Source organism: Brassica napus, chromosome A2 (genome assembly GCF_020379485.1).
Source record: "Brassica napus cultivar Da-Ae chromosome A2, Da-Ae, whole genome shotgun sequence".
Taxonomy (NCBI): Eukaryota; Viridiplantae; Streptophyta; class Magnoliopsida; order Brassicales; family Brassicaceae; genus Brassica; species Brassica napus.
Window position 1 is genome coordinate 7,006,020 of NC_063435.1, and position 10,850 is coordinate 7,016,869.

Sequence of the window (10,850 nt, forward strand, 5' to 3'; positions counted from 1 at the left end):
CAAACAAACAAAATCACTAAATTTAAATAAATTACATAATTATTTATTATAATTACCCCCCTAATGATCTTATATATGATCAATTAAGGCATTTCGAAGTGAGATATGATTCTTTAACTCATGGTGGAGCTACAAGAGCCAACTCAATACAGAGCCACTATAGGTGGCTTACAATATCTGTTTTTAACGGGTCATTTTATACTATCAACAAAATGTCTCGGTTCATGCACATACCCGCCGATGAACACTGACATGGCATTCAACATATCCTGCAATACTTATCAGGCACAATGACAACATGGATACTTCTTCTGGTAAACAACACACATTCTCTTCATGCATTCACATATGCATTCTCTTCATGGATTCACATACGCAGATTGGGCAGGGAATCGAGACAACTACACTTTGATGGGGGCATATATCTACTACTATGGAAAGCAACCAATAGCTTGGTTTTCGAAGAAACATATAACCTTTGCTCGCTCATCTACAAAGGCTGTGTACCTGTCTATTGCTTCCACAACAACATAAGTGTGTTGGCTTACTTCGTTGCTCACTGAGTATCACATTGTCATCAACACCAAAAATATACTGCAAAAACATAGACACAACATATCTAGCTGCAAATCCAATGTTCTACTCTAGGATGAAGCATCTAGCCCTTGACAATCACTTTTTTCGAAATCACGTATAAGCTGGACGCGTGCAAGTTTTGACGTATCATCGGCGGATCAGCTTGAGACACACTAATTAAGCTTCTCAGAAGAAAAAAAAAACTAAAAATTTTGGATCAAGATCGGCCTCGTCTACGGGGTCCGTCTTGAAGGGGCATATAAGAATATATATATATATAGTATATTAGCATCTATGATTGTATATTTTCATCATTAATCTCCGTTTACTCTGTATATTATGATTCCATAATTCTCTCCTATATAATTGTAAGAGAGCCTATTGCTTTGTTAACGATAATCACTCAATTGCACAATCTAATAGTATCAAGATTAGTCACAGAAAATCTGTTGACTACAAATCTTAAATTTTGACCTTGCGTAAATTGTGTATAGCACCAAGAAAAAAATCTCTGTGAGGGAGATAATATAGAATTTATTTAATACCTTTATATCTCCTCTGAACACTTAGTCATTTGAAGTAAAAACGAATCATCAGCATGTTTGATACACAGTTGGATAACGTGTCATTTGAATTACAATCAATGACGTGTCAACGAGTATCAACTAAATTCATCGGATTCCTGGAGGTAAAATCAAAATCAACATCTCGTTTCACATTTTTCAATCTATCCACTCCAACTAGAACAATATTTTAATGAAATTTTAATTGTAAACCTTGGTAATCATATCACAAGTGATACACTGTTATATAGTTGTCCATCAGATAATCATCACTATCGTGGATCCTAATATATATCTTCGGTTTTATAATACTTGATGTTTTGGTGTATTGCACAAATATTAAAAACTTTACATTTTTTTAAATAATATTTTTAAAGATATAATTTTAAAATCATTCAACCAATTATAAAAAACGTATAATTTTATTGGATGAACATTTTTTAATAAAATCAAAGTTAACTTTAAAATCTCAAAACACTTTAATAAATCTTATGTTTTGAAACAATAAAACCTCTTAAAACAGAGAGAATATTAATTATAGAATCTAAAAAGAGATTAAACAAAAGTATTTTCTTATAGCCGAAAAGAGTTTGGAAGTTTGTGAAAGTCAAAAGAAGGAAGCGCTTCTTGTTGGAATAAAAGCAACAAAGATAGGAGTGGAAGCCAAGGGGGGATTCATCACACTTTGAAGACTTTCACATCCAACGGTCCACATTCCCCTAATCACATTTCTCATTTTAATATTCAATTTCTTTTGTTAACTCAGTGTAATCTAAATAAGTCGGCAAATTGGAATTAAACAATACTGTATTATTGACACACAAAAAAACAATACTTTGTTCAAGTTTAAAGCAGGTAAATGTACAGTCTCCCCTTTTCAATTCTTTTCTTCTCAAAAAAAAAATTTGCCTTTAATTTTAAGATATTCCCAACTTAAAATCAGATAAATATGTCGACTCATGTATCTAATCAGCCAGTTGATTTAAAATAAAACCCTGCGAAATTTGATTACTTTCTTCTTTCTTCAAAATTTAATAAAGATATTTGCCGATTCGATGACATTATATGTTTCATGAACATGAAAATGGATCGGTGATAACAAGTTAAGAGTTGATGTACCTATCACAAGATCCTTGTAAGATGGAAAAGTAAGCCTCCGTTCACTGCTAGCCAGTGGCGGACGCAAGTGATGAGGAATGGGGTCACGTGCCCCCAACTAAATTTTATTTTCCTACAGTAATTACTTTTAATTTAAGAAATGCTCCATAATCCTACAACTAGACGTAATGAAATAAAATGTTGTGCCCCCATCTAATAATAACTCTGCATCCGCCCCTGCTGCTAGCATTTGCAAATGATCGATAGTAATGTGTTGAAGTTGCGTTTTCTAGACTATCATGTTTCAACAAATGAGACACTCTCTTTTTCTAGTAATTTTTAGACTAGTAATAAGTAACCACTATTTCACTCACTCTTTACAGTACCTCGCACTTGTATTAATGTTTACGCCTAACTTGATATTCCCTCTTTTTCATCCTCACTTTAGTTAGTTACCCATCACATAAAACAATAGTAGATAATATATATGGAATTATTACCACCGTACGTATGAAACTCGTACCACCATATAATATTCTGTTCTCACCATATTGGTTCATAGGTGGGTATTTAACCACCGGCAAGCAATTCCCACAATCCAATGTTTTTTTTTATTTCACAAATCCAACTTTTTGTAATATGATCTTGCGTTTGAATTTACATTTGTATTTAAAAATAAATATTATATAAATCCTTTTAGAAATATTATATGAATATTAATAATATATATAATAATAAATTAGAAATAATATATAAATCCATTAGCCGTAAGAGTCTTGAACACATAAGTCAAGATTATATTAATGTAGTATTGGTCGCGTAGCTTTTCATGTACCGTGCTATAGTTTACTTTGTCGCCTCCCTTAACGCAAATATTAAATATTCCATCTGTTTCATTAAGATATATTTTTTTAGAAAAAAGTTTGTTTTACGATGTATTGTTTGTGTGTTTTTATAAAAAAAATTATAAATTTCAAGAAAATTAATTGATTTTATTGAATTAGTATCGGTTAAAGGATTAAAAATTACAAAAAATAATACATTTATTATAGTAGTTTAATGTGTTTTCTTAATATGTGTGAAAATACTAAAACGTTTATTTTTGTAGAACGGAGGGAGTAGCTAATATTGAATTTAATATTTTGGTCTGGCCTTTTGAAGCCGCTCTATAGTCAATATATTATCATAATTTTTACAAAAAGAAAAAGTAATGTAGTTACATGCATTTTTAGCTTATAGAGACCAAATTTAGGAGCTTCTGTCCCCTCGACCTACGATTATGAAACACAGCCAAATAATTAGCTAACAAGCGAAGCTATTTTGGTTGTGATTACATTGATCTTATATTTGTTTGTTTCATGGTCGTACAATAATCAATATAGTTATCTGTTCTTATCTCATAAACTTCAAATTATTGATGGCAGCCTGGCATTATCAAATACTTTAGATTTCTACTATGTATGAATACTCTAAAACGTTCCACTTTTTCAATTACACGGTCTAGATGTTTTGAAAATATAACTAATTTCTTTTAAATGTATTACCTAAATATATATTGAATTTGAAAATTTAAAATTTCGACCGTTCGATGGACCACTATATAAAACATAAGATTAATTTATGTTAATCAATCTAATATATGTTAATTGATCCTCCCTCGTACATATTCATTTTTATTTAGGGAATGTTAACTTCCATTAATGTCAAATACTATGTAAACACGAGGAAATTTCAATAATAGAATAGCAATTTGACGAACCATAAAAGTGGCTCTTCATTAAGAGAAATGTGTACCCCCTAACGCTAATCAATTGATTAGCAAACTAATTACAAATTTTGAGTTGTACTTAATTACTCAAATATCGAGTGATTCTTGGCATTGTGTTTCCTAACCAAATCTTTCCCTCTCCTAGTTAGCTGCCACGTGGAAACAAAAGATGCTTCATAATTCCTTCTTGGATTATATAAAGATATATAAGTAATAACCTATTGTTCACTTCTAAGGATCTATCCACGTTCAATTCGAACTTCTTTTTTTGTTTAATAAACACTAAGCACTCTTCTTAATCTCTTTACATCAGATTGTACGTTTGTTTTAGTAAATTAAAAGATACATGAAAAAGTGAACTAACTGCATATGCTACTGTTTTGTAAACTTGGCTCAAACCAAATTGGACGATTGATTCTGAAATATATTTTGTTTTACTAAATCAAAAGACACATGAAAGAAAGCACAGTGAGAGAAAATTAAATTCATACTAAAAATTGTTGAGATGTAAATCCAAGTCCAAGAATTAAATGACTTCGAAGGTTCAAAACAGACTGAACAGGTCTGACTACAAAAGCTGCAGGGTCTGATGTGCCGCTGGGTTGAAGCTCACATGCCTTAATTCTTCTACAGTTTAGTACACTAGATTGAAGTAGTATGAAGTCCTGAATATTATTTTGTACATATACATTCTTTTGCTCTGATCAATAAATTAAACATTTCATCAAAAAAAAGCTAATAATTATACACGTTTATATATTTAAAACTCTATATTTAGACTATAGATATGTATTTCTATATCTACCTGAGCTGAGCGGATATCCACTTTTATTTTTTTTTAGTATTTATGATTTGTTTTGTTTTAACCGATATTGGTTTTTAGTATTTGTCTTACTCAGTAGTTTATGGATATCCAGATTTTTTATTCGACTCGAAATAAATAACGGATCGAATCAAATTTGACTGATAAAATGCACAACCCTAGTATTTATATTTTTTTGTTCGAAGTTTCTATACGTTTTATATGTTATGATTATTGTAAATCTAAAGTCTCTAATACTAAAACCAGATGTTCCCATTTTCCTACAAATTGTCGTTCACTTTACATTTCTTGATGTTATACTTGTTATACTTAAGTACTGCATATTTTCCTAAAATTATTCTATATATTTTTGTACAAAAGAACATGATTTTCAATTATTTACAATCTCTCTTATAACAATAATATATACCACAATGTCGTGTATAACTTTAATGAATAAGAATGGCTAAAACTAGCGAATGAAAATTCGTAACTATTGATTATCGAAATAATACATAATTGGCGACACAAGCATAATGCAAACAATAATAGTTATCTAAGAATAAAAATAATAGTGAAAAAAACCAAAAAAATAAATTTTATTTAATTTACCAAAAAAAAAAAGAAAAATAATAGTTATCTAAGAAATGAAATATATAAGTGAGTCGTCTTTTCCAAAAAAAAAAACCCAAAAACATACAAGTGAGTCTTTACTGAAGACAGCGATTTCGTAAGAAGTAAGTACAAAAAAATAATAATACATGGAATCTTTTGAAGTGTCCCAAGTGAGTTTACCTTGTTTGTTTTAAGAGACAGTGCCCTTTGAATACCTAAAAACGGGATATTCCAACAAAATATTTTACCATTTATACGTAACTCTATTTCGTATTATGTCGATCGAAATATCTATATATATATATATTTTTTTTTTTTTGTCACAATCGAAATATCTATATAGAAAGATCAAATAACATATACATTATTACATAAGAATGAGTTGTAGTTAGTCTTTTTAGTATGGTAGTCTTTTGACAGATTGCACATTATGCAAGGGTCTCGGACATCTAGAACCCGTATAAACTAGGTGACTGACTGTTCTAGTACTAATTATATTAAGAGTCTAACTGGTGATCATTTGGGAAACAAGATGAACAAATAAAAAATGAATGTACGGGAATAAAATAGTAGGAATGAAAATGAATAGTTGTTTCTTATCAAATTTAAGGAGGAATAATTTTGTTCTTTAGTTTTCTACCCAAAAAAAAGAATGAAAGGGAATAAGAGGGAATTATTATTCCTTGTGAATGGTGATTTTTTGTAGGAACGTTAGAGAATGCATTATTCCTCGCCGTTTCCTGGTCACCATTCATACCTTAAGGGTCTGACTGGTGACCATTCGAGAAACAAGAGGAACGAATAAAAAAGGAATGTTCGGGAATAAAATAGCATGAATGAAAAGGAATGGTTGTTCCTTATCAATTTTATCAATGAACAATTTTGTTCTTTAATTCTCTACAAAAAAAAGAATGAAAGGGAATGAGAGGAAATTATTATTCCTTGTGAATGGTGATTTTTTTTAGGAACGTTAAGGAATACATTATTCCTCGCCGTTCCCTGGTCACCATTCATATCCTAAATATATGGTGAGGCTAATTGAAGGGTGGGCATTGGAAGATCATCTCTGATATTCCCGTATCTACTCTAATATTCTCGTATCTACTTTCGTACTAGATGACTTCCCGCGATGTCACGGGATAATATAATTTAAAGCACTCTTTAGCCACCTCGGCCAAAATTGACTTACGAGCCCAGCAAAAAGCTATGCAAAAAAAAAACGAGATGAATGCAGCCCAAAAATAGCAACACCCCTACGGATAATTCAGTAATCATCTCATAGATTCAAATCCTGAAATAAAAGATGGAAGAATAATCCAAACTGTTTGAGCAGAGCATCCATGAGCTATCATATCTCGAAGGCGAGAACCTAGTTCTCCGAGAGGAAAACTCAGCCCTCAACACTTAACAATGTAAGAAAGAAATGATGCAAGTTTCGAATCCACATTTGGCTTATGCAGCCCTTGGATACTCTAGTTGAGGGACACAACACGATTCGACTGAAGGGGCAATACTGCTGACATTAACCGAGGAAACCCGACTGAAGATGATGATGATTCCAACATGGACAAATACACGGATATGCAGGAAGCAGACACTCTGCAAAGAAATCAAGAAACGACTTACATGGAAGAAGCCTTCTCCAAGACATTCAAAGCAGTCTAATGACTGATAGAAAGGCTTCCATGTGTCATTCCCCCGATCAGGAGAAGTGCTCCTTATTCCTATGCGGATACTCCTTCCGTGGATGATATCATCCTGATCGAGATGCCGATGAAGTTCTCCTTCCCAAATATCAGAATGTACGACGGAACTAGTGATCCAGATAATCAAATGGCCCATCATAAGCAACATATGCTTATTGTAACTATATATAAATAACTCAAGGAAGCCACCATGTGAAAGGTTTTTTGACTCGAAACTGACCGGACTCGACCTACAGTGGTACACAGTGGCGGAGCCAGCCAAAATGTTTATAAGGGTCAGTTTTAGAGTGAACATATATTTTAAATGGGTCAATAAGCCTATTTTATTATATTTTCTCAGTTTTTTCAGTAAAAACACAAGCAAAAAAAAAATTCCTTGATTTCACATGGGTCATATGACCCACCTCACCCTTAACTACCTCCGCCACTGGTGGTACATCAACTTGCCTGATGGATCGATACACTCCTTCGCAACCCTAACCGATCAGTTTTGAGCAGAAAAATCATAGAAAAAACGGATGACGATCTATACAAGATCCTACAACATCAAGATGAACCTTTGCGTAACTACTCAACACACTTCAGCAAGGAAAAAGTATACATCCCCGGATGAAACACCTTGACAACCATCTGCACCACAAAAGAGGCATGCTTCATGATGTGGACCTATACAAAGAGCTGACAAAGAACTAGTGCATAACCATGGAGGATGTATTATGCCGAGCATGGACACAAGTAAAATGGGAAGAAGATTCTAACATATATTAGAATGCTTCATCTTTCTCTTATATTTAGGAAGATTCAACTATATTGTGAGATATATGAATATTTATATATTTATCTGAATTTTTTTCATTTTGTACCTAAAGACGAGAGGAATCATCTGCCCTGAAAGCCGGAAACTAGAAGTAAGCGATCGATATCCTTCTCTAACCCGAACGATCAAATTTTTACCTAAAGATTTTTTCATGGATTAGTAATTCCCAATAAGTTCAATTTTTTTTTGAAAATTACATATAATTTTGATTTGTAATGTTTAAACGGATGCTTCAGATATTTTATCTTATATTGTTCGTTTATCGTATTCCTTAGGTTTCTGTTTGAATAAAATAAATGATCTCAAATGAAAATAATTGGATTTGGAACTAGACTGGAAATTCGGAATGGGAAAGGCAAGGAACTAAAGTCCTTGAAATGCCTAGAGCTAATTAAGTTTATTTATAACTAAAATAAATTTGATGTATAGCAAATATTGACGTCAAAACACTAAATTAATACAACATTTCAATACAAAACTGAATTAAAAAAAAAACATTTACTGTACTTTTTGTCTTTGACATGTACAAAAAATATTAGATGAGAACACTAAACTAATACAACATTTACAAAAATTATTTAAGAATAAACGATACTTTTTGTAGTTGTACTTGCAAGGTCTTTGTAGTTGACATATAAAGTCTAATAGGAAAGAATCAATTATCTACAATCACTTTTAAGATTCATTATACAGTTTTTGGATTGGGGATGGCTCTCAATCATGAAGGGTTTTGGGTCATCATCATAAACTTGAGATACTGATCATATAACTCCCACAACAAGAGCCCTAAAATTGTATCTCTTGCGAGGCTCTTCAAAGCCATTTGAATCCAGCCGGTAGATGTAGTAGTACCACCACCATCAGAAGAATCTCCTCTTCCCACCAAATCCCTAAACCGGAGATCACCAGAGTCCGATACCAACGCGTAGATCACACCATTCATGTGTCCTTTTCCGATCACACCCACCACCGTTTTACACCCATTCACCGCCTTACTCCTCTTCAACGACCAAGCAATATACTGCCATATACCAAAATTGTCAAAAACATTTAAGCAGTCTCAATACTTAGCATCAGCATTCCGTTTCTCAGTTTGGTCCGGCTAGAAAATTTGGGTTCCCTCCGGTTTGGTGTTTAAACTTTTTTTTGTTTTTTTTTGGTGTTTAAACTTACAGTGTCTCTTTCGTGTATTAGTGGCTGTAGGAGAGATGGGTATGAGAAACTTAGCCGTTCATAAAGCTGCAAACTTCCATTGCTTTCATCGGTCTCTTGTTCCTGTTGCAATGAATATACAACCGCTTATTACAACTTAATATTGTCGACATTTTATGGAAAGAGAACAGAACCTTAATCTCTGCTGCGGATACACTGGATGACGACGTGATTGCCCGAGTAACACCCATCACCAGATTAATCTTCTCTCCCCATTTCAAAGAGTCCCAGGCCCTTTGAAGCTACAACGTTACAGAGTTATGTCCCCAAGTGTAACTAAAAGAAAACGATCCTTTTACTATAAAGATCCGCATAGAATTACTGTTATTTCGATAGGTCGATCTCCAAGAACCAGCTGCGCACCAACTTCCTCAGACGCTTTCCGAGCAGCTCGAAACTGCAAGCAAAGTTTGATCAAAGAACAGTCTCAAAAAGTTCCCTTGGTGGGTTCTCAAAGACAAAGACAAATACCTCATCACCGAAAGGCCGGTCAGCGACGGAAGATAACTTGGAAGAGAAAACCGCCAAGAGAAGTCGCAAAGCCAAAGCAGTTTGGCCTCCTATGATCAAATCATCCCAACACCAAAGAACCAATCATTTCATCAACGTTGAAGTTGAAGAAGCTTTTATTAGTTTACCTAAGTCTAAACTCCGACCAACAGCACCAAGAAAGCCTGTTCCGGACAATGACAAGGCTCCAGACTTTAAGTTCTGGTCTTCCTCTCCGACACCAGAAGTGTACATAATCCCAGCTCTGCAACGTGTTACTGTCAGATACGACAAAAATCTCAAACCTGGAACATAATAAAAAAAAGACTTTCCTGCTACGGCAGAGCTCGACAGCGACATTATCTGGCTTCACCGTGCGTACCACGCGTTCGACATGGGTCGCAGACTCCTGGGAGATATGGGAAGTGCCGACGAGCCAAATCGACTCAGGCTCCACGAACTCCTTGCGCCAGGGTGGAGTTGGGCCGAAGCTCTGCTTCTGGACAAGAACCAACGTCCCGTTATCTGCGAGGTCGAGCAGCTCCGGGAAAGTGCTGGCGATCGCGGCGCGTGAGTCCGACGCGAGGCTGTTGCGGAAGTCGAAGTCTGGGGGAGGAGCCTGGACGGAGGCTTTGATGGGTTTGAAGAAAGGCTTTGAAGCGAGGGGCTCTGAAGTGAAGAAGGGGAAGGTCAGTGGATTCGAAAGGAGTTTCATCGGATGATCAAGATTGAGATTTCTTGATTTTTTTTTATCGTGTTTGTGTGAAGAATTATTGAATCTTTTGATGATTGGTTTTGATTTCATGTGGGTGGTTTTTGTGGTATACAGAGGATGCACGTTAATGGCCACTCATCTATGAATCACAAACATGGAGGAAGCATTAGTCAATATTCAAAAACTCTAGTATTTAATTATATTCCTATTTTATCATGTTTTAATGTTCTGGTTTTTGATGTGTTGTTTGTCTAAAGATCAAACTCAAGTCGATTCTTGAATGAGAGTTTTGTCATTAGCTTTGTCTGTCTTTCTAAACTCTTTCCTTTTCTCACTTGATAAATAGGATTTAAATTTTAAAGAAACTATATGATATATTTTTACATATCAGTACAACCACATTCACTCGCACATTTTCTGCTTATCACATCAATGCTTCTCGCCTTTACATTCTTTCACGTCATCGGTCTTAGTATTGTTACTATTGTA

The 10,850-nt window shown here is 34.0% G+C and overlaps 1 protein-coding gene across 1 annotated transcript; it reads right to left on the reverse strand.

Annotated features, from left to right (window-relative positions):
- Positions 1-8,428: 8,428 nt before the first annotated feature.
- On the reverse strand, positions 8,429-10,526 carry LOC106415901 (traB domain-containing protein). Its single transcript, XM_013856712.3, has 7 exons — positions 9,979-10,526; positions 9,796-9,911; positions 9,629-9,717; positions 9,480-9,554; positions 9,292-9,399; positions 9,119-9,220; positions 8,429-8,966 (listed from the first exon to the last, which is right to left on the reverse strand). The coding sequence occupies exons 1-7, from the start codon at positions 10,449-10,451 to the stop codon at positions 8,664-8,666; spliced, it is 1,266 nt and encodes a 421-aa protein (XP_013712166.1). The 5' UTR covers positions 10,452-10,526; the 3' UTR covers positions 8,429-8,663.
- Between the last annotated feature and the right edge of the window lie 324 nt (positions 10,527-10,850).

What these genes read in the sequence shown, in the direction of transcription:
- LOC106415901 (XM_013856712.3), bottom strand. Translation starts at nt 10,451, where the DNA reads ATGAAATCAAAACCAATCATCAAAAGATTCAATAATTCTTCACACAAA. An exon ending in TGGTCGGAGTTTAGACTTAG is followed by an intron (nt 9,718 to 9,795) that starts GTAAACTAATAA and finishes ATTTGATCATAG; the next exon opens with GAGGCCAAACTGCTTTGGCT. An exon ending in TATCCGCAGCAGAGATTAAG is followed by an intron (nt 9,221 to 9,291) that starts GTTCTGTTCTCT and finishes TCATTGCAACAG; the next exon opens with GAACAAGAGACCGATGAAAG.